This window comes from Pseudoliparis swirei, chromosome 23 (genome assembly GCF_029220125.1).
Source record: "Pseudoliparis swirei isolate HS2019 ecotype Mariana Trench chromosome 23, NWPU_hadal_v1, whole genome shotgun sequence".
Classification (NCBI taxonomy): domain Eukaryota; kingdom Metazoa; phylum Chordata; class Actinopteri; order Perciformes; family Liparidae; genus Pseudoliparis; species Pseudoliparis swirei.
This window is the reverse complement of record NC_079410.1, coordinates 17,390,526-17,412,866: the sequence shown is the minus strand read 5'-3', so window position 1 is coordinate 17,412,866 and position 22,341 is coordinate 17,390,526. Positions and strand designations below refer to the sequence as shown.

The following is a 22,341-nucleotide window of genomic DNA, read 5'->3' as shown; positions in this document are numbered from 1 at the left end:
TTGTACGTGTCACGGGTTATAAAAGGTGACGAGGGGGAGGTGAGGGTTTTTTTGTTTGGAGCGCGCTGACAGGCGGCGGACTCAGAACGGCAGCAATCCGGCGACTGTTTCTATTTTGGATTCATACCAACGGGCGGGATCACTAATAGAAGACTGCGCAGGAACACTGTGAACTGGCCCAGCACCGACCGGACTAGAGTGAAGTAGCGCGGGGATTGAACGCGGCGACACGTCTCTGCCTGGTCGATCAGCTGTTTGCCGGCTTTTGGGGGGGGTGCGCGCGTGTAGTCATTTCCTTTTGTTTTGGGGGACTGCAAATGTGGAGTACGTGTGATCGAATACAATATTGTTGACAACACCAAAAAGCTACATAAAAAAGCTACCCTTATACTGGAGCTGCGAGCGTGGAGTGGCACTATATGACATTGCGTAATCACTGCCAGAAAGCAGGTCGAGTACATCCGCCGGATATACCGGGCGGCTCCAGAATCTTACATAGCGGAGTTATTTCCCCACAGACCCCCGATGGCAATAGCGGAGACGCAAATCGTCATATTAAAAGTCATTGTAGCGGCACCATTTTTTTCAAGCTGTTATTTTAAGGTCCAAAAGTTACATAGTGTTGCTTTAATGCGTAAGCTTCACATGGACACCACGGTTGAAAGGTTGAATCAGTGTTTCCATAAAAGTGCACATCAGCAATAAGCATGACCATGAGGGATGTTAGCCAGTTGTTCTTTTTCGGCATTGGTGACCTCATTGTGACCCCTCGTCACCAGGGGAATGTCCATGAGTTGGAAGCTTTTCGGTCCAAAAGTACATTTCTCCTCTCAGATCTCGTTTGAGTCATTTTCAGAGACCTTAAAGAGGTGAAGCATTTCACCAGAACGAATACAAGATTGGAAAATAGATTAAAAAAAACATAGTTCTGCATCATAAATCACGTGCATGAACTTCAGATGAACTCAGGGTTCAGCTGTTGGCTGGTCCATCGCGTTATGAACTGTGCATTGAAGCTTATATACTTATTACTCTTTGCACCAAACCAAAGTTTTAAATGGGCTCATCAATAAACTATAACGGCCTTAATCGGTGTGCAGCTTTACTCTGCTGATTACGATTTCTGGGTTTATTCAGCAATATTATCCATAACTCACTCAACCTGCATGTTTGTGGATTTCTACATAAATTTGTGATTAGAGAGATTTGTTTTTCCAAAGGCCACCAGATGTTCAATGTATCAACAGGCAGGCCAGAGGGGGTTGAGATGAACCTGTTTCATGGGGTGCTGCATAAGCTCTTCTGAAAGATGTGCATCCAGCACATATACACACATATATATATATATATATATGTGTGTATATACACGCAGCATTTCCCACAAAGGATCATGCCGGACGCACACTGTGTCTATGCAACCAAAATAAAACCCATATCAGCCTTCCGCTGCATCTTTGCTCCATAGTGAAATACTAAAGCTAATATTTATACGACTTTGACTGAAGGCTACTCGCCTATTTGAATGGTAAAATGTAATTGTAGTGAAAGGCAATAAAATAATAAATAATAAGTAATAATAAACATGATGTAATGTAATATTATTATACACGTGATGTACACAAGAACGTACGTTAGAAACGGTCTTGATTGAACCTTTTCCTTCATTCGGAGAATTGTTTTGTTCTTTGGAGTGTTTATTCTCAGTGTGTAGGTGTGTGTGTGTGTGTGTGTGTGTATGTGTGTTCAAAGTAGAATGACTGCCAAGTTACATGTGTATGTTAAATCAGGACTGACTGGAGGTGAAATGTGTGATGCTGATTGAAAGCAGGCATCGGTGTGTGTGTGTGTGTGCTGCTATGTTTAATGTCACAGGATGAAAGGGTTCATAAATAACATGATATCAGCCCGAGGCAACATACATAGACACAGTTCCCCCACATTTCTTTATAACCATTCTTTTGGTTTAATGTTTCTGATGATTAGTTTTCTGCAGGTACAGCAGGTAACGCTCAGCACGCGCCACGTGGGAGGGGCGTGGCCTGGCGTGGCGGGAACTGTGTACATTAATCATCCCCGAGCAGAGAGAGGTGTTGTGCTGGAGGAGCTGATCCAGAAAAAAGGTGACATTTTCACCTCATGAGCTCACTGCAGAAACTTCAACTCTCGCGATGCTTCGGGTGTTCACGCTCCATCTTTCTCCACGAGAGAAAAAAAAAGAGAAAGAAAGAAAGCGAGGACTCTCATCACAGCTGACGCGGCGCAGGGAGCTCGCGGGCACAACAACACAACAGGTACGGGTGTCTTTGTGTTTATCCTTTTAACACGTCTGTGACATTATTAACAAGGACATGCAGGAAGTAACGCGACTCGTCGCGGGTAACGTGTGTGTGTGTGGGAGTGTGTGTGTTTGTGTTTGTGCACGCGCCGTTTCCTCAATGCGGTTTGACACCGCTGACGTCCCGCTGCTGATCGCGTGCCCCCCCCCCCCCTCTGCATTGTCTCCCGGTACATTAGAGGAATCGCACGCGACGCCTTCACGAACCGAACCAAATGCCGGAAAAAAAGAGCCTTCCGGGCGCGAGGAACAGCGCGTCCTCGCGGCGCCGCGCGCCCCGTCAAAGGGTGCATTGTGTCGGGTCAGGACGAGGCTGCCGCTGCGGGTCCGACCCCGACGCGAACCCGGACCCGAACCCAGACCGACCGCCGAGATGAGGTCACGTGTGTCCTGCAGCGTGGCTCCAAGTCACATTAAAAACAACATTTCCTTTATATCCTCAAATGTTGCGCCAACGCTTCACACTGCCGTCCACATGGATGCAGTAGACACGGGTGGAGGAAGTGATGAGCTGTGTCACTTTAATAACATTCAAACTCCATCACCAGCTAAAGTCCTGCGTCTTAATGTCCCCTAAAGGTGAAGGTGTGTTTAGCCTCAACATCTCAAGTCAAAGTGCTCGATGCAGAAACGAGGCCCCAGTGTTGTCATAATAAATTATTAATTATAAAGTTGGTTAAGGTGTAGCTATTAAAAAAAAATATATATATATATATATATATACTGTAGCCTTGTATGTTAAATCCAAATGTGTACTGTTTGTTGTTTAATTGCAGCAGTTGAAGTAAACAGTACCTCTAAATTGTCGTATAACTACATTATTTTCTCTTGCTACACTTATTTGAATAAGTCATCCCACCAGGTACAGAACATTTGAACGTGTTTGTGCCCGTTGTGCTCCTGATTTAATGTTCTCCATAGGACAGCAGTCGGTTCGTTGTGTGTGTGCAGAGAGGAAGAGGAGTGTGTTCCTCTGGAGAGGGGGTGTGGTGATGATGATTTTCCATGTCAGTGGTGCCCACTGGGCTCCAGGAAAGAGGAAATAATGTGAGGACTGCAGCGGCGACACATTTAAAAGAAGACTGTCGCAATGAAAAAGTGACGCCCTGCGACTTCTCAAACTGCCTCGGAAAGGGGGGATGATGGACTTGAGATAAAGTGGAAATGGAGAAACGTTGGTGGAAAAGACAGCAGGCCGTCTTTCTGACGTTATTCCCGCACAACCTATCTCCTTGGTGTGGTGTGCACACTGTTTGCCCTCTTTTCAAACGGGCTGCTAACATAGAGGCTTTTACTACTGCATCAGTGGGCCGACGCAAAGCCGGGTACAGTGGGATAGTTATGCATGGCAAAAGTTATTACTTTCATGGTATGCAGAGCCCCCCGGCATGCACACATCCGACAACCGCTTGTGATGTTGCTGCTGGGGGAGTTCAGTCAACGCAGGAGCTGACTGAGAAACGCAGAAGACAATAAACCGTCAGATTTATGGAGGAATGCGTTAATCCGTGAGTTAATGCTCGAGTTATCTGAATGCTTTTGTAAGTGTGAAACTACCTATAGATGCTTGAATAGCAAAGCAATGTGATTTATGAACCCAAAGGTGTGGCTCCACAGCGTGATTCTAGGGCTGCAACTAACCATTATTTTGATAATCGATTAATCTATTCACTATTTTTTCGATTTAATTGATTAATCGGATACAGAAAACTGTTATTTTCAACCCTTTATTCAAAACGGGGTTCGTACAGTCATAGAAAACCTGGAAAAGTCATGGAATTTTAAAATGGTTATTTTCAGGCCTGGAAAAAATAAAATCCCCAAAGTTTTAGAAAAGGCATGTAAATTTGTTATATTCATATGTTAATTTACACTGAGTATTTACTGTAAGCTTTGGAATTCTCATTGTTAGTTTAAATACTACATCTTCTCTTTTATGGAGACACCGAGTTTTTGAAATTCGTTGCCAACTATATTAATAATCGATTTGATCGATTGGTTGTTGCAGCCCTGTGCCGAGCATTAGTCAGCGTGTAACTTCATAATGGCGTGAAGTCCAGCAACGTTACCTTCATGGTTCATTTCAGCTTTTTACTTTATGCTTTTTAAAAAATCATAAAAGTGGTGTTCAATTGTGAAGATTATCTCGTTGAAAATAAGCCGTTAAGTCTCATACCTGTCTGACAGGAGAGCGTGTGACTCGTCAGACGTCACATGACGAGCTGCCAAAGTCGTCCCGGTTTGACACGTTTTTAAACGGTGAGATTTTGACAATTTGGAAAAAGAGACGGATAAAAGAAAAGGGTATAGCTTTAAGGTCGAGATTAAATAGTATAATGTTGAAATGCTTGTCAGTATGCTCCTAATTCTCCAGAGTGGAGGTGTCAACTACCCATAATGCACTGGGACTGTTGCTGCTCAACCTGCTGCTGTCACAGCCCTGTGTCCTGTGAGTGTGTATGCATGTGCACACACTGGGATGCTCGTATTGATGTAAATGCTATAGTGTATCTCATGTGTGTGACAATATTTCTCGAGTGTGTTGTGCAGTGGTGGGCCGTCCGGGCCTTCTAAGCCTTCTCTGAAGGCCTAGACATAATTACAAAGTTAAAGCTATTTTATAATTTATAAAAATTAAAAAAAAGAAAAATCTTAATTTCTATTTTCTTATTGCACTAGTGCAGACTTACTCAATAGGCGGCCCGCGGATGCTTATTTTGTGGCCCCCGACATGCCTGGTTATAAATGCATAATAATTAGCCAACCAAAATCGGGTGAAAACTAGGTAGTAATAAATACAGTGAATAAAATGGTACAAATATATGTTAATAATAATTTGTGGCCCTTTGCACCTGTTGTGGTTTAAATGTGGCCCTCTTGGCCTCTGAAGTTGAGTACCCCTGCACTAGTGTCTTCCTCTGTTGCTGCGCTTCCATCCCGCAGCGCTGCTTCCAGTCCAATTAATTTTAACGGGAGCTTTTATCCAATCAGATGTCAGCTCCACAGTCTCTATGGAAGAAGAGCAGCTCGTCTCAGGCCTTCACACGGGCCAAGCACAGCCTGGTGAAGTACTTGGAGGCCTTATCGGTGATTGACATACTCTTCAACCAATCATATCGTTAGTTTGACATACTGGGTGTAGTTTTGAGGTCTTTGGCCTTCTGGAAGCCCATGAAAGGATGTCAGAGTAACCTGCGCTGTGATTGGTTAGTGGGCCTGCATGCAGTTCAACTAGAGGAGAAGGAGATAGATTAGCGAGGGTCAAGAAGTCACCACAGTTTAAGTCTCCCCCCCCCCATGTTGGGGCATCCTCCCTTTCTCATCTTCCTCTCCTCCACCTCAGTGCTTCCCCCTTGCTGCATCTTTGAGTCCCCGGCGTGTGCCAGAAGGCCGTCAGCTGTCGGACCTTGTGTTCTCTTTCATACAGGACTGGTGAAAGAATGGAGACCTTGCCGGGTACCTTCTACACGTTGTGTGTAGAACATTACATTTTAAGTTGACATAAGCAATGTTCCGATTTTGGGTGTTATTGTTAGATCCTTCAAAGATGTCACGAGTCGTTGTGAATCGATGTCCATCGTTCTTTCACCTGGAAATAAATCAAATGACACTGATTTCCAATGACAACTGTTTTATTGGGACGTCTACGCCACCGTCTTCAGCTACTGGACGCGTGTCGACTGAAGACGTGCTCATAGAGATGGATATAGAGACGTAGAGGAACCAATTGAAACAAACAATATTGGAAGCCATGATGTGATCTTCACCTCAGGGGTCACATGGCACAATCCGGAATCAGAATCAGAATCAGAAACAGTTTTATTGCCAGGAATGTTTTCACAAACAAACGAGGAATTTTTTGTCCCGTCCCGTCGTGACAGCACAATGATGGAGCAGCCCATGAACATTTAGGGGGAGCTCTCGTAACCTTTGGCGCAACAGTTTTTTTTGCTGTATACATTTATCCTGTGTATTTAGATTTATAAAATATAAAGTGGTTGTCAAGGTAACAGAGTTACACATGGTGGGTTGATTGGGCTTGGCAAACACAATATTGTGAATGTTTGTGGAACAAAGAAAGGGAGAGAGAGAATAAAGGTGTGTGTTTCCCTCATTGTACACAAACTCCGATCTGCCTTTTGAGAGCAAAAATCAAGACGAAACTTTTTCCACCCGCTGGCTGCTCGACCCCCGTCCAGAGGTCAATGACAGTGAGCAGAGGGACTCGCCGACAGATGATGTATCCAATTAATCTGGTAATTTATTGGGATTCATGATCACTTTGACGCATCAACTCTGTCGTCTTTTGCCTCACTATACTGCCTCACTAAACACGGGGCTATTTGTGGTCCCTGGAGTCTTAAAATCAGTAGGATGGGAGCCAGAGCCTTCAGGTATCAAGCTCCTCTTTATGGAACAGCTTCAGTCCTGGAGGCAGACTCAGTCACCACATTTAAGAGTAGACTGAAGACTTTCCTCTTATAGTTCGGGCTGAATCAGGTTCACCTGGTCCCGCCCCTAGAGATGCTGCTATAGGCTTATAGGCTGCTGGGGGATGTTTTAGGATACACTGAGCTCCTATCTCCTCTTCTCCCTCTCCTTATGGATGAATTTACATCTCTCCATCACACATTATTAACTCTGCTTTCTCCCCGGCAACAAGAATCCCCTCACTTAATAGACAATAGTTACCATAAGAAACAACAACAACATGGTTTTAGGGGGCATACATATGTTGTGTTTGACGTGTACATTTTTATTTTACAATTATAGCGATTGGTACAGATGTCTTCATTAGAAATCTGCAGTTTCCTGTTATTGGCTATTTAGGCACCGAGCATTTATATATTATATTATATATCTTTTTTTCAAAGGAACCAAGGGAAAAAAAAAAAAAAAAAACAAAGATAAAAACTCTCCTCTCTCTCTTTGCACTTCACTTTCCTTTCCTCCTTAGAGGTGGAGCAGAGACAGCCCAGGGGACAGCAGCAGCCCAAAACTGTGGGCCAGAATCAGAAAGAGAGGTCTAGATAGATAATTGATGACAACTTTAAATTTTTATAGCCATTATAAAAGGCCTTATTTAGGCCGAATGGAATTAAAGAAGATGATGCGATTTATTTTATTAATCAAATAACACAACACGGAGAGGAAGAGGAAAGATGGAAGAGGGGGGCTAGAGGGGGGCCATGGCACTGTGTGTTCGTCCTATTGTCTTGTTTACCTCTGAAGACGGGGGGGGGGGGGGTCAATACTGCTCTCTGACAGATCCGTAAACAGCCTCCATCCAATATTTACTGGTGTCGAGGTCCAGCTGGTCCTCCTCTTGCTGCCATCTACCACACACACACACACACACACACACACCTTTAGACTTCTGCCCAGGCCGAGTCACTCCATCAATGAGCCTCCTCTGTGACAGATGTCCTCCTCCTTCTCCTGCTGCCGTCACCCATCACGGTCTTTAATCGTCGTGGAGCCGCCTGAAAGAAAAGGCCGTGTAGTCTGGGCTGTTGACGAAATGATAACGCTTCTTTTTCTGGAGATAAGTGGAGGCAGCTTAGACGGCAGACATGATGGGGATCTGAGGTCGGGGCTCACGTATTGTCTGGCATCTCTACGTGTGCCGCCCACTCCTGGAAAGCTTTAAAGCTTCACTGAATGAATACTCAGTGTCAATTATTATATCAACACAGATGATGCTCATTATTAGGAAATGAGTCTCCCAAAATTAAGCTTAGGAGTTTCATATTTAGTTTAACTGACAGTCCAGAGCGTTCATGTCCCGTGTGATGTCTCTGAAAGGATGAGCTGATCACAGGTTATAACAGCTGGGGGCCATTCTCTGAGCAACTGACCCCTTTGAGGCAGGAAGTGTTCATAGGACATGGATGTCCTGTGGATTGGTGTCACCGCGGTCAGCTAGCGGTCTGAGGTGTGTCCACAATGCACCTCTGTGAGAACGATAAGGTTATGACACCCCCTCCTCTTCCTGCTTTGCCATTGTTAAAAGTGTCACATTTGGTATTCAGGGAATTTATTATAGCAGCAAACTATAATTTGCCATGTAAAAATAACGTGGAGTAATGTCAACGTGAGCAGAGCATGAAGATGCTTTTGAACGGTAGTGTGTGTGTTACCTGTGAGGGGCTGAGTATCTGACGTGTGTGTGTGTGTGTGTGCAGGTGAGCGTCACGATGAACCCTCCATCCTCTGCTTCCGTCGCCATCTGCCAACCAACCGATCTGTCGCCATGGTGAGAAGGAGAGAGAGGGAGCACCTGGACCGTGACTCTGTTGTAGAGACGCCCTTTTAAAGTCGGAGTCAGTTGCTATGGTGATCCTGTAGCCATCAACAGTCGCTATGGGAACGTCCAGGATGTTCCGTGTCTTCGTGGTCCTGGGCTCGGCCTTCATGATCCTCCTGATCATCGTCTACTGGGACGACGTCGGCGCCTCGCATCTGTATTTGCACACGCCCGTCTCGCCGGGCCCCAAAATCCCGCATCATCCGCCGCCGCCGCCGCCGCGTCAACCTCAGGCCTCCAGGACGCCGTCCTTCCTGTCCGACATCGACGCTTTCGTGAACCAGTTCTTGGAGCCGGGAACTGGCGAGCCCACAGAAGCCGCCCCCTCTGACGCCAGCAACCAATCGGAGAAGGCAGAAGAACGGTATGTGCCGCGGCGGGAGTGGAAGATCCACCTGACCCCAGTGGCAGCCGAGCTCCGTGAGAGACAGGTTACTATCTGACATTATTACCTTCAAGCACAGGTGTGAATAATACACGGCGTTAAGCCAGTGAGCTGCGGGCCGCCTCGCATCATTTGAAACGAAACTGAACCAAACATCTGTTTTATATGTTTCTTTCTATATTGCTGACAATGCAATTCTTGTTTTGTTGCCATCAATATAAAAAAGCCATTCCTTTCTTTGAGATGGACCTCAAGGCTCAAATGCCAAATGTTGTCTGAACACTTGCTAAAGTATAATAGAGGCTCAAATTGCCATTTAATTTTCATTTGAAGATCCACGGCTCACTTATTTAGCCTAATTTGACCCGTTCTGTGGGCCGTGTGTAAACACTGGGTTGAATCCCTCTGACCCCGACAGAAAAGAATAAAGGCTGCTGACTTCCTGAATGTCTCATTTTACTTGTGCAGGATGACACTTTCTAAAAATCATTTGAATCTCTAATCATCGACGTGTCCCTGCTTTACCAAATGCGACCACCAGGAGCAGCGGCGCCGGTTACTGCAGGAGATGTGCGCCAATGACAGCGTGACGTTCCCTGGCAAAAACCGCTCCTTTGACGACATTCCCAACCGGGAGCTGGATCACCTCATCGTGGACGACCGGCACGGAATCATCTACTGCTACGTTCCCAAGGTACACACACACACACACACACACACACACACACACGACTACGATGAATATTGAGTCGACCTCCACGCGTGCTCCGCCTCCTAGGTGGCGTGCAGTAACTGGAAGCGCATCATGATCGTGCTGAGTGAAAGCCTGCTGCGGGACGGCGTCCCCCAGAGGGACCCGCTGGCCGTCCCCCGGGACCTGGTCCACAACAGCAGCATGCACTTCACCTTCAACAAGTTCTGGAAGCGCTACGGCAAGTTTGCGAGGCACCTCATGAAGGTTTGTTCAAATACTACGGCGCGTATCGTCCGTGTGTCTCTCAGTGGAACGATCTCTTTAGGCCTGTTATTAGTTGCGCTATTTCATATTTTCAATTGCCTCTATTCAATTGTGCAGGGTGAGACCTGGTGAATCATGTCATTTTAAAATGTTTTTGTGCCAGGTCTGGAAAAGTCCTGGAGAAAAAAAATCACCAAAGTTTTGGAAAAGTCATGGAAATGTGTTTTATTCATATGTGCATTTGCGCTGAATTTTAGATAATATATATGTTTTTAAAAGAATGACACTCAACATATCAGCCGGCATACGCTCTCAATCTCGCGCTGCAAGTGAACGTACCGTAACTGACAAGACATAAATGTTTATACTTTTAATCAAACTATTGTCTTATTCATTTGTGTCATTTAAGGTTAAACTGTATGCTTTGGAATTCTCATTGTTAGTTTAAATACTATGTTAGAATACGAAATTCAAATACTATGTTTAAATACTACGTCTAAATACTATGGTTAATTACTAGATTTAAATACCACATTTAAAGACTACATTTAAATACTACATTAAATTCTACATTAAAATACTATATTTAAATACCACATTAAAATACATTTAAATACCTCATTAAATACTACATTTAATATGTTTAAATACCACATTTAAATACTACATTTAAACACTACATTAAAATACATTTAAATACCACATTTAAATATATTGAAGTACTACATTTAAATACCACATTTAAATTCTTCGGTTAAATACAAAATGTTCTCACTTTTATGCGCCGAGATTTCCCAAATGTTTTGGTCATGTAAATGTAAAGTCCTGTAAACCTGTGGTCATCATGTGTCTGACCCCTGATCGTGTCTCTGTGTTTAAATATACGTTGTGTTTATTTTTTGAAGGTGAAGCTGAAGAAATACACCAAGTTCATCTTCGTGCGGGACCCCTTCGTGCGTCTCATCTCCGCCTACCGGAATAAATTTGAGCTGCGCAACGAGGACTTCTATCGGCGCTTTGCGCAGGTCATGCTGCGCCGCTACGCCAACCAGCCCACGCCGCCCGCCTCCGTGGACGAGGCGTTCGGCGTGGGCCTCCACCCCTCCTTCTCCAACTTCGTCCAGTACCTCCTGGACCCCCAGACGGAGAAGGAGATGCCCTTCAACGAGCACTGGCGGCAGGTGTACCGGCTCTGCCACCCGTGCCAGATCCAGTACGACTTTGTGGGCCACCTGGAGTCGGCGGAGGAGGACGCCGAGCACCTCCTGCGGCAGCTGCGCGTGGACGACGTGGTGGAGTTCCCCACCTCCCACAGGAACCTCACGGCCAGCAGCTGGCAGTCCGATTGGTTCAGCACGGTGTCGGCCGAGGCTCGGAGAGAACTCTACAAGCTGTACGAACCCGACTTCAGGCTCTTTGGCTACGACAGACCAGACTCGATCCTCAATGAGTGACACACACACACACACACACACACACACACATACATTTGTTTATATCATGAAATGATGCTACACTCAAACAACAGGGACACCTCCGCTCGTTCTAGGGTTTGCATCTGTATCCTCGGTGTGTGTGTGTATGTGTGTGTGTGTGTGTCCTACCCTGAATGTGCACGTTGTTAAGGACCCGCGCTGCTCTGAAGAAGCACACTAATGAGGTGAATCCAGGTTAATAGCCATTACCAACTATTTTCCTTTATAAGTCACAAAGACGACCAGAAGCACGCACACACACACACACACACACGCCGGAGGGAGACGGTGGACGTGTGGCGAGCACGTCGTGCATTCAACGTGGGCCTTGACTATTCGATGTCACGCCACGGCCGCCGTGGTGCAGCCGTGGCGACCACGCGGGCTTTGTAGCGGGACGGCGAGCTGATGTCACAGAGGCCGTCCCCTGCGTTTGTGTCGTCATGGAAACCCTTTTGGTCAGTAACGAACATAGAAATGTGGGCGACGAGGGAAAACGAAGAAAAAAAACAAGGTGTTACTAGAGTGCTTGTGGTCGTATAATTTATTTCACGTTTATGTGAAGGATGAAAGGGATTTTTCTTTTTTTATGTACGTTTAAAAAAAATTAAAAGAAGATTAAAGGCGGCCGTCGCCATCCGAGGCTCGTAGAACTCGTTGGTCCCGCTCAGACAGATGAAAGCCTTCAAGCGTCTTCAAGCCCGCGCGTTAGATTACGTTCGTAGAAAACGGGTCCGCAGCTAGTCCCCTCAGACCGCTCCACCTCATCTCAGAAAGCACAGCGGCCCCGGGGCCCGGCTTCGGCTCCGAGGCGTCAAGGTTTTTACGTTCTTCTTTTCATCTCGAGCCTCTGAGCCTTTTAACGTCTTTCCAAGAGGGAACGTTATCTTTTTTCCGCTCGTTGTGTCGTGTGGTATAAACTCTGTCTCGCCGCACACGCCCACCTCGCCAGTGTTTGGGTCGTCAGGTTTTTATATCTCTTTTTGTATTTTTGTTATGCTCTCTTCGTGGTATTTTCTTGTTTTATGGTCCTGATGGAGAACAGAATCTTTTTGCTCCGGGCAAATGGCAACACCGTGAAACGGACTCATTTTGTCAGGGTCAAGAAAAACGGCTTATTTATTATTGGCAGAATAAAAACTGAATACGTGCTGCTTTTGTAATGAGGGGAAATGCATCTGTGGGGTGGTAATGGATGTTTATGAAGATTAGTTTGGCTGGTGGCATGTTTATTTGTTTGTTTTTTGACGCTTAAACGCTGTTAAAGTGCTTCGAGGTCTGTTGAAGCTTCAGTTTCCGGAGCTCGTCCTATTTTGACTTTCAGCAAAATCCGACAACAATTTGTTGTCGCAGACCCCAAACGAAAAAAAAGAATCTATTTTTGTGATTCATGTTTTTGTTAAATGTGTATTAAAGTCACAGGAGACTTTTCTGTGTGATCTCGTTCCCTTTCATGTTTTGGGGGAAATGCAAAGTGTTCCTTCCCTTTCATTATCAGTGTTATGGCGTCAAGAGGAATAAAGGTCGTGGGGCATGATGCAGTACGTGTTGGTCTCTCTTTGTGGATTAGGATTTCTACCTTGGCGTTACATGATGTAATATCCAAAATATATTACATATTGGCATGAGGATGTCCCTTAAAATAATTAGATTAGGTGGCAAAATGTGTCACAATTGAACTTTCTTTATAAGTAGACCCTAAATACATTTCTTTTTAAAAATCCAATATTTGTATATGTTGTGTTGGTTGCTATATAGAATCTGAACTAAAATAACTATATATAACCTATCAATATATATAATGTATATTCATATAAATGTTGATATATAAACCTATATCAATATATACATCTAAAATGTATATTTATATAAATGTTGATATATATTTTTATATATAAATGTTGATATGTATATATATAGCCTTGATCTCCGTGAGCTTGTCCGTCACCATGGAAACAGTCACATGACATGTCTGCGCTTTGGTTCTGTGCTGTGACGTCGCTCGTGAGTCGTGACGTCACGGAGCACCGAACCAGAGTCTGTAAGTAGAAGTGATTTCCAGCAAAGCAGCAGAGGGTTTTGTGGATCCCACAAGATTCTGAACCGCCCACACGGGGGGAGCGATTCATCAATCGCCTCCCTCCCCAACGGGTCGGGACGGTTTGGCGAGAGTCACCTTGTGTGACTACTCCTACACCCCATCCCGGGGTGGTTTGGTTTCTCTGGGATACACAAATGGGATGGGGCCCCTTTTAGCCCTAACCCTTGTTTAACCCCTTAGTTTAGCAAAATATACAACAATCAGAATTCAACAAAAGGGTCGAGGCTGAAGCTATCTAGCTTAGTTATAAGTGCCCTAACCTATGATTTCTCAAACAACTTATTTCAAAGAACATATATATATATACTCAGAATAGTCCCTTTATTTCACGAGGACGGAGGCGACCGCCCCGTGGGAAATGGAGGAGACATATTTCCCTTATCAGTGCAGCAGGAAAGGAAGAAGACTACACCCACTACAATGTGAACAGGAACATTTCCTTTTTTTGTTTTTATCATGCCTGAAACGTTACCATGGCAACATTCCACGCCATACTGTCTTCACGACACATTCATCACAGCATGGTACAACGTGCACACAGTTAGCCATTGTCTGCTGGGGGAGCAGCATCGGAGCCGGTGACACCAGCCGTCTCAACAAACTGGTTAGGAAGGCTGGCTCCATCATCGGCTGCCAGCTGGAGCACCTGGAACAGGTGGTGGAGAGGAGGACGTTGAAGAAACTTCTGTCCGTGTTGGACAACCCGGACCACCCTCTCCACCACCTCCTACAGGGACAGAGGAGGACTTTCTCCAGACGTCTCCTCACGCTCCGCTGCCACAAGGACAGATATAGGAGAACATTCCTGCCGACGGCTATGAGGCTCTACAACAGATCACCTCTTGCCAGACCATAGTGCAATAACTACAATAATAACTTCATATCCACACTATGTTGATCTGCACTTCACACATTTCATTTATTTACACTACACACATACACACACATTTCATTTACACTACACACACTTTGCATTTTGCACACTGTCTATATTTAATATTTTTATATTTAATTTGTCATTAGTATTGTGTATTGTGTATGCATATATGTTATATATATACATATATATTTTATATTTTACTTTGTATACTCCTATCGCTTTCATCCGTTTTAAATTTTATTTTTTATTCTTGTGTGTTTAGTTTATTAGTGCTGCTACTGTGACGACAAATTTCCCCTTGGGGATGAATAAAGTATATATCTATATCTTAATTACTAAACAACTTCCCACGGCATCCGCTAGCTGTCGCTGTGCACCTTATTTTTGTTTTAAATCTTTTTACTATCAAAACCTTCATTAAAAAAACTTTTGGAGAAGAGATGTGATCATGGGTGTGATCCCTCACTGGCTTCCCAACGTGTGTGTGTGTGTGTCCCAAACTACGAGATAATGATAGTATGCAATGATGCAAGTCAGTTAAAACTCATTAGACGCGCCATGTCAGAGAAACAGCGTCAGATGACGAAGAAGAAGATGACTCCCATCATCGGAGACGTGTTAACAGCCTTCACATGAACAGAAAGAAGTCTGTTTTGTCCTTTTTATTTAAAAAAAAGAAGTTTTTACTCCATGTGAGGTTGACATAAGAGCACTTACAAGCATCCCTCCAGTGGTCAAAGGAGGAACTGCATTCAATTTGTAGATACAACACATCGATATAAACATTATTAGTAAAACCTTTCAAACAAAGCACATTAGCGTGATTTTTAGGAGTATTATACAATTGGAAAAACTGCATTAATGCTTTTATAGTGTCATGTTAGTACCAAAGTTAATAATAAATTTATTAATTAATATAATAAATGAATTAATATAATTAAATTCGACTCATGTTGCAGTGGGGCCTCCAGTTTATCTTCGTTCGCGTGATACTATAATAAAAAGGTAATAATTAAAAGTACACTTTAAAAGCACAAGTTCAGTCAATAAAAAATAAATCTAAATTAATCCAATACATTATTCTGTTAACCTCTAAGGGAAGTCTTCTGAGCGATTACAGAAACCACATCTTAGTTTCTTCATTACCGAGTATACTGAATATTCTGGACTACTGTCATAGAAATAAACATATTGCAAATTATGCACGATAAGCCATGTCCTAATTAGTTTTAAAATCAATACTTTCAACGCTCTGAGTTTAATCACTCAAGCTAAGCTGGCTACCAAGAGATGTGAGAGTGGTATTAATCTCCTCCTCTAACTCACGGCAAGAAAAGAAATGAATATAATTCCAAAATGTTGAACTGTTAAATTTTCTACTTTGAGCGTCTTCAGTTTTTTCTTCACATTTTCTAAAAGAGGTATTGCTTAATCGAGCTTATTGAAGCAAGCTGAAGCCTTATAGATATATAGATATATATATAAAAATCTAAATATAGAAACAATTTGACATTGGATGTTATTCGTCAGTTCCCTTTGACGAGGTATCCGTTGAAGGTGATGTAGAGGTCCACGTCGTCGCTGTAGATGGCGTTCTCTCGCAGCCTCTTGTACAGGCGGATCCACACCTCGTCCTTGAGCCCCAGCTGCAGCATCAGGCTCTGGCTCTGCATGATGGAGCGGTCGCCGGGCTGCGCGTACACGATGGCCTGCTCCGTGTCGTTGAGCATGATGTGCAGGTACGTCTCTTTGAAGTTCCACGTGTGGATGTTGACGTTGAAGAAGTAGATCCCCGGCACCCGGCACACGAACTTCCCATCGAACATGTTGAAGTGGTCGTCGAGGTTCACGAAGACGGTGTCGAACACGAGCGCCTGGTAGGACTCCAGGCTGTGGAGGGACTTGCGGCGGCCCACGCTGAAGGCCGAGTGCTGGACTTTGCAGGGGTCCCCCGGGAGACCCGCCCGGCCCTTGGAGCCCTTTGAGCCCACGAGGCCTGTGGAGCCTGAAGGGCCTTCCTGTCCAGATTTACCTGGAGTCCCTCTGTCGCCACGCTCACCTTTGTCACCTGCACAGAGGGATGTCAGTCATGGCAGAAACTAAGCCTGTGTATCCAAATACATATTTGTTTTAAACAGAAGTATGATTTTTTTTGTCTTTCCTTTATAAGTTTAAACAAATTTGGAATTTTAAGTCCTTTTAACTTGAAAGTTGTATCCACATGGTTAAGTGTTGGCTCGACGAGGTAAGGAACGTTTTCTTGAGCGGATAACTTGGTGGATCAAGTTTAACCCTTGTGTTGCCTTCGGGTCAATTTGACCCGATTCAATGTTTCACCCTCCTGTCGCCTTCGGGTCAATATGACCCGATTCAATGTTTAACCCTCCTGTTACCTTTATATTTACTAACATATTTTACCCTTGAGGTCAATATGACCCCAGCTATTAAAATCTCCAGAAAATTATTAGAATTAATATTGTTTTCCAAGTTTAAGTGTGAGGTACTTTATGTTTGTTTGTTGACTCCCGAAAGAACACCGACATTAAACATTGAATCGGGTCAAATTGACCCGAAGGCGACAGGAGGGTTAAATATTGAATCGGGTCAAATTGACCCGAAGGCAACACAAGGGTTAAGCAACAAGGGAGAACAAGTTAGATCAACTCTGACCACTTAAACAATTATATTTAGACACAGAATATTGGAGCTCAATCCACTTGATTAACTTTCGTTTCTCAGTTGAATCAAAGTTCAGTTAACTTTCATTTTCAAGGCAGCTGGTGAACTTGCGTTTGCAAGTTTAACTGGCGTGACATGTTTTACCGTGTAGAGTCTAGACCACACAGACATAACCATCACACAAGGAACACTAGGTCACTTGATACCTCCAAGAACAAACCTCCTCAAATGTAATTATTTCCGTGCTGCGTGGAATTTACTACCTCATCACATATCTCAATAATGTGTCATTAAAAAGAACAATTAAAGGCACACCTCGGGGCATAAACACTTGACATTAACTACCTGACATTTCCCATCCCTTTTGTAGCCATCAGATCATTCTTTGTATAAATTACAGCGCACTATGCATCCTGGTCCTCGACTGCCCTTCATTTATTTAGTATTATTCAGTTTGTTCTATTTTTTAACTGTTTGTTTCACGTCATGTTTCGCACGTCTGTATTTTTTTTATTTTTATAATGGTTTATTTAATAAGGGACAGTGCACATTGATAAAAACTTTGCAGTAAATGTGCATGTTGTCCTTTCTGTGCACCACAGGCGTCAGCTCATGGGGATCCAGTTAATAAACTAGACTTTCCTGGTTTAGTTCAATTCAAGATAAACATGTCTAGAAGGAGGTGAGTCCACTAAGTTCCACTCAAAGAGCTTCGACTCCCTCCAAGAATCCTGAAGTGGACCTGAATCCTCCATCAACACGTGAGCTTTGAAGGCAGAGCATGGCCTCGCACCTTTGAGGATGGTCATGTTGATGAAGGTGCGGACCTCCGGCACCGAGCTGAACCCCGCGGTGGGAGGCGGCGCTCCGCTGCCCTCTGCCGGCTCCAGGGGGTCACAGCAGCGCCTGCAGAGGACGGGACGGCCGTTTGGGGGCCCCGAGGCCACCAGGGAGCTGAGGGCCAGTAGTGTGAGGACAGCCAACATAGCTGAGAGGAGAGGAGAAGAGAATAGAAGAGAAGAGGAGAGAGGAGGAGAGGAGAGGAGACACACTTAGTTTTGGAGATATTAGATCATAAAGCAACACACTGGACAGATTAACATTTTGACCTGATGTCACTGATCAAGTCATTATTATTCTTATGTAATTATGATGGGGACATGAATATCTATAATAACTAATGTCTGTATAGATGCCCTATTACACATAGTTTTATGGCAATCCATCAAATAGTTTGACATTTCGATAAAAGCACATTATGACGGAGCGAGAGGAGAAGTCAGAAAATCAACAGATTCCTTAGGATTCATCCTCTGGGGATGATGAATGTCTGAAAATAACCTCATAATGTCAGGCCGAGATTCCAATCAGGACTCAAATGCGGAGGCGTCAGTGAGCAGTTCAATAATTCCAAACAAAAACTCTCCTAAGAGGTGGAGGCTAAACAAGGTACTAAGAAATAAAAAGCTGGACTATGAAAACTACAACAAAAATCGCTCTTTCGAGGTTGGTACTCACTTTACAAAAGGCACTATGAAAACTCCAACAAAAATCACTCTTTCGAGGTTTGGTTTACAAAAAGGCTTGGCGGCTATGAACGTGGCTTTGGTTTAACGACCATGAGACGAAACACTTTGGCACAGGACAGAGGGAAGACGCAGACTATAAGCACATGAGGGTAATGGGCAACAGGTGGAAACAATCAGGGATCAGGGGAGACAATCAGACCGGTGACACATGGGGAAGGGCAAGTGACCTGAAACGAGAGGAGAGTTAGACTTCAAAATAAAACAGGAAGTTACGAGACAAAAACCCAAGACAAGACAAGCTTCACCACGGTGTGACACATAACCAATCATCCAACAGGTTGAGAGCTGTTCACAGATGTTAAGGGGTTAATGTCTTGGTGCAGAATGTGGAGGTCATAAGGTCTGAATACTGTAGGAGGCAAAACCACGGAGAGCTTTAAAAGCAATTAAAGTGGTTTTAAAAAAGAGAGTGGAAGTCATGAAACACAAGTGCATGATCTAGTTCACTGAATGAGGAGAATCATGGAGAGGTTTGGCTTTTGAATACATTTGAACAATTTAGGATGAAATAAAAGAACCCATAAGTTTGTGTTTTGACTAGTAATGTAGTCAAAACACGAGTTGTTCAGCAGCTGCTCACAGAAGAAAAAAGTGTCCTGGATGTCGATCCCAAAAGAGAAAGAGGAATCTTCAACCCTGAGCCAGAAGAAACATTTGTTAACTAGAAGAGAAACAGGAGCCGGGAATTGAGAGGAACATTTTTTAGAGCGAAGCGTTCTTACAACAAAATAAGCACATTTGTTTCTCCGTTGACCATCCATCATTTGAAGATGCCGTGGGAGATCAGCGCTCTCGTACATCCACAGAGCCTCAAAAGCTCACTAATGCACTTCTCATCCCAATCCCAAAAGTAAAGTGAATATCAAAACACTCAATAATGGCAGCGGGCCCGGATACAAGGATCATAAATCACATGAAAAATGAGCCTGTCGGTTGCCGGCGATGCCTTCTGGCTCAGGAAGGGGTGAGTCATCACAACGGCTTGTTTTATCCAGACGTGGCTTTTCTCCTACAGAGCGGCAGGCTGAGGGGTTTTCAATGGAAACGTGAGGGCTTCCTGCCAGTGGTTTTGTGTCGTGTAAGTAGAACCGTGTGTGCTGAGCTGTTTGGACAGGACAGCTGAACTCAGGAAAAGGCCAGAAACAGACATCAAAGCAACAGGTGCTCAAAGGTGTCATCGTCAATTTAAATCATTCCAATTCTATTAAAAGTGCATTTGTGCTCTTTTATAGTGAGTTACCAGTTTATTAGGTACATAAAGACACTACAATAAAATCCACATCTTTATCTTGATATTTTAGAAAGTTTTTTTAAAACTGTGTCAGAGATCTGTCGGTCATTTGGAGTATGGAGGAAATCACAAACAAACAAGATGCCCACAAAGAGACTCAAAACAACCACAAAGAGACTCAAAACAACAACAAAGAAACTGAAAATGCCCACAAAGAGAGAAAAAACAACCACACAGACACACAAAACAACTACAAAGAGACTCAAAACAACTATAAAGACACTCAAAATGCCCACAAAGAGAGAAAAAACATCCACAAAGAGACACACACCAACTACAAAGAGACACAAAACAACTACAGAGACACAAAACAATATACAAAGAGACTCAAAATGCCCACAAAGAGACACAAAACAACCACAAAGAGACACACAACAACTACAACGAGACACACAACAACGAGACACACAACAACTACAAAGAGACTCAAAACAACTAAAAAGAGACTCAAAATGCCCACACAGAGACACAAAACAACCACAAAGAGACACAAAACAACTACAAACAGACTCAAAACAACCACAAAGAGACACAAAACAACTACAAAGAGAATCAAAACAAGCACAACTACCAACTACATAGACACACAACAACTACAAAGAGACCCACAATGCACAGAAACAGACTAATAAATGCACAGAGACACAAAACGACTTCAAAGTGACACAAACAGATGCTAAAGCTAAAGGATCGAGTGGGACGCTGCCTTGTGGAGCCGTGTGCAAAAGGTTGAACCTTTATGTGTTTTATTAGAACAAATGTGTGTGCCAGTTTTTGCAAAAGTTAACAGCCCAGGATGCAAAGTAGGGGTTCATAGAGTCACTAGTAACACGTACCGAGAGACACAAAGAGACGCAATGACAACAAAGACACACGAAGCCACCAAGAGAAGACACACCTAACACACTCGCACTGTGTGTGTCTGTTTGTGGTTCCTACAGCTGCTTTCTGCACTTTCCACCCGACGTGTTATTGTTGGTCCTCGTGGGGTTTTATCTGCTGTCCATCATCTCTGCGGTGGAGCTCTGGTGCTCGTGCACGCGCTGTGAGGGCTTCCAGACCCACAGATGGTCATTCAGGCTCACACACTCACCAGGATGAGGCGTAAACATCACAACATACTCTTCATGGAACCCTCTTCTTGAAATGGAAATAAATGCAATACAAATATCTACAAAGGGCTGGTACTCATATCTTTAGGAGCACACTGCCTGGAGCAGCTGCTCCTCTTCGCTCTCAGCTTTAATTGTAAAGTTCAAGTTCCGGTCGGACGCGTGGACACCAGAGGAGGAATCCACGTGCACATTTCACCGCTTAGCGACACGCTGTGGAAAACACACACGCAAGAAGCTTCTCTCCTGGTCTCGTGCAGCCCGGACGCGCCAAGTTAAAATCCCGACGACGTTCCCAGTTCGCGCTCGTGCGCTCGTGACAGCTGACATGATTAATCTGAATGGATCTCACCTCGATCACGTCTCTGCAGCCGCTCCAGTCCGCCGGGGAGACACGTCCTGAGTCAGCAGCTCTCTCTCTCTCTCTCTCTCTCTCTCTCTCTCTCTCTCTCTCTCTCTCTCTCTCTCTCTCTCTCTCTCTCTCCTTTAGATCCCTCCTAGTTTCTTGCAGAGCTACACGTGTCTGCCCAGTTATCCTGATCTGACAGTGACATCTGTTGTAAGATAGTTAGTAAAGGATGACCCGGGGACCCGGACTGAAGATAGAAAACGAGAGAGAGAGAGAAGAGGGGAGGGAGGGTTGGGAGGGGGTAAGACTAATGCTAAAGTTTTAATTTGGGGAGAGATGCAGTGAAATGTGATCATACAGAAACTCCAGTTCAGGAGATGCAAAGCATGAGAGGGGGATTCCCTGGACCTCAAGGGTGTGTGTGTGCGTGCGTGTATGTGTGTGTGTGTGTATGTGTGTGTGTGTGTGTGTGTGCGTGCGTGTGTGCGTGTGTGTGTATGTGTGTGTGTTGCAGGATATGATGGGCTTAATCTCTCACACAGGCACCAAAGGTAATCCCTGTGATCCCAGATCCACGTCAGATGCTTCTTGGCGGATGAAAAGACGATGATGAATATTCACACGTGATTCAGAATGGCCGAATGAAAGAGGCCTCGACGACGATGACCCCGAGCCTTCAGCCAGGAGAACAAAACGATAACGTTCTTTCTTTTTTTTAATATCCGGTGAATTCCTTGGTCTCGTCTAAACAGGCAGTGACTCCCAACCTCTGTTGGCTCCCTCAAAAGGAAGAGTTCAGGGAACACACACTCATTGACCTCGCTAAGAAATTCAACATTAGTAACCCTGTTGCCTGGTAACACGGGCCTGAACCCGTTGA

The 22,341-nt window shown here is 44.3% G+C and overlaps 2 protein-coding genes across 5 annotated transcripts; one reads left to right on the top strand and one right to left on the bottom strand.

Moving 5' to 3' along the window:
- Window positions 1-2,066: 2,066 nt before the first annotated feature.
- Window positions 2,067-13,004, top strand: LOC130188688 (carbohydrate sulfotransferase 12-like). 2 transcript variants are annotated; one of them, XM_056407123.1, is made up of 6 exons: window positions 2,067-2,120; window positions 2,218-2,291; window positions 8,521-9,073; window positions 9,569-9,721; window positions 9,806-9,985; window positions 10,891-13,004. In XM_056407123.1, the coding sequence occupies exons 3-6, from the start codon at window positions 8,699-8,701 to the stop codon at window positions 11,437-11,439; spliced, it is 1,257 nt and encodes a 418-aa protein (XP_056263098.1). In that variant the 5' UTR covers window positions 2,067-2,120; window positions 2,218-2,291; window positions 8,521-8,698; the 3' UTR covers window positions 11,440-13,004. The 2 variants fall into 2 exon arrangements, with proteins under 2 accessions (XP_056263098.1, XP_056263099.1); XM_056407124.1 differs by lacking the exon at window positions 2,067-2,120 and having other exon boundaries at window positions 2,206-2,291.
- Window positions 13,005-15,088: 2,084 nt separating this feature from the next.
- On the bottom strand, window positions 15,089-21,544 carry c1qtnf6a (C1q and TNF related 6a). Of its 3 annotated transcripts, none has more exons than XM_056407066.1 (3): window positions 21,465-21,544; window positions 17,914-18,108; window positions 15,089-16,509 (listed from the first exon to the last, which is right to left on the bottom strand). In XM_056407066.1, exons 2-3 carry the CDS (start codon window positions 18,104-18,106, stop codon window positions 15,968-15,970), a joined length of 735 nt encoding a protein of 244 aa, XP_056263041.1. In that variant the 5' UTR covers window positions 18,107-18,108; window positions 21,465-21,544; the 3' UTR covers window positions 15,089-15,967. The 3 variants fall into 3 exon arrangements, with proteins under 3 accessions (XP_056263041.1, XP_056263040.1, XP_056263042.1); XM_056407065.1 differs by lacking the exon at window positions 21,465-21,544 and adding an exon at window positions 21,094-21,160; XM_056407067.1 differs by lacking the exon at window positions 21,465-21,544 and adding an exon at window positions 18,639-18,804.
- Between the last annotated feature and the right edge of the window lie 797 nt (window positions 21,545-22,341).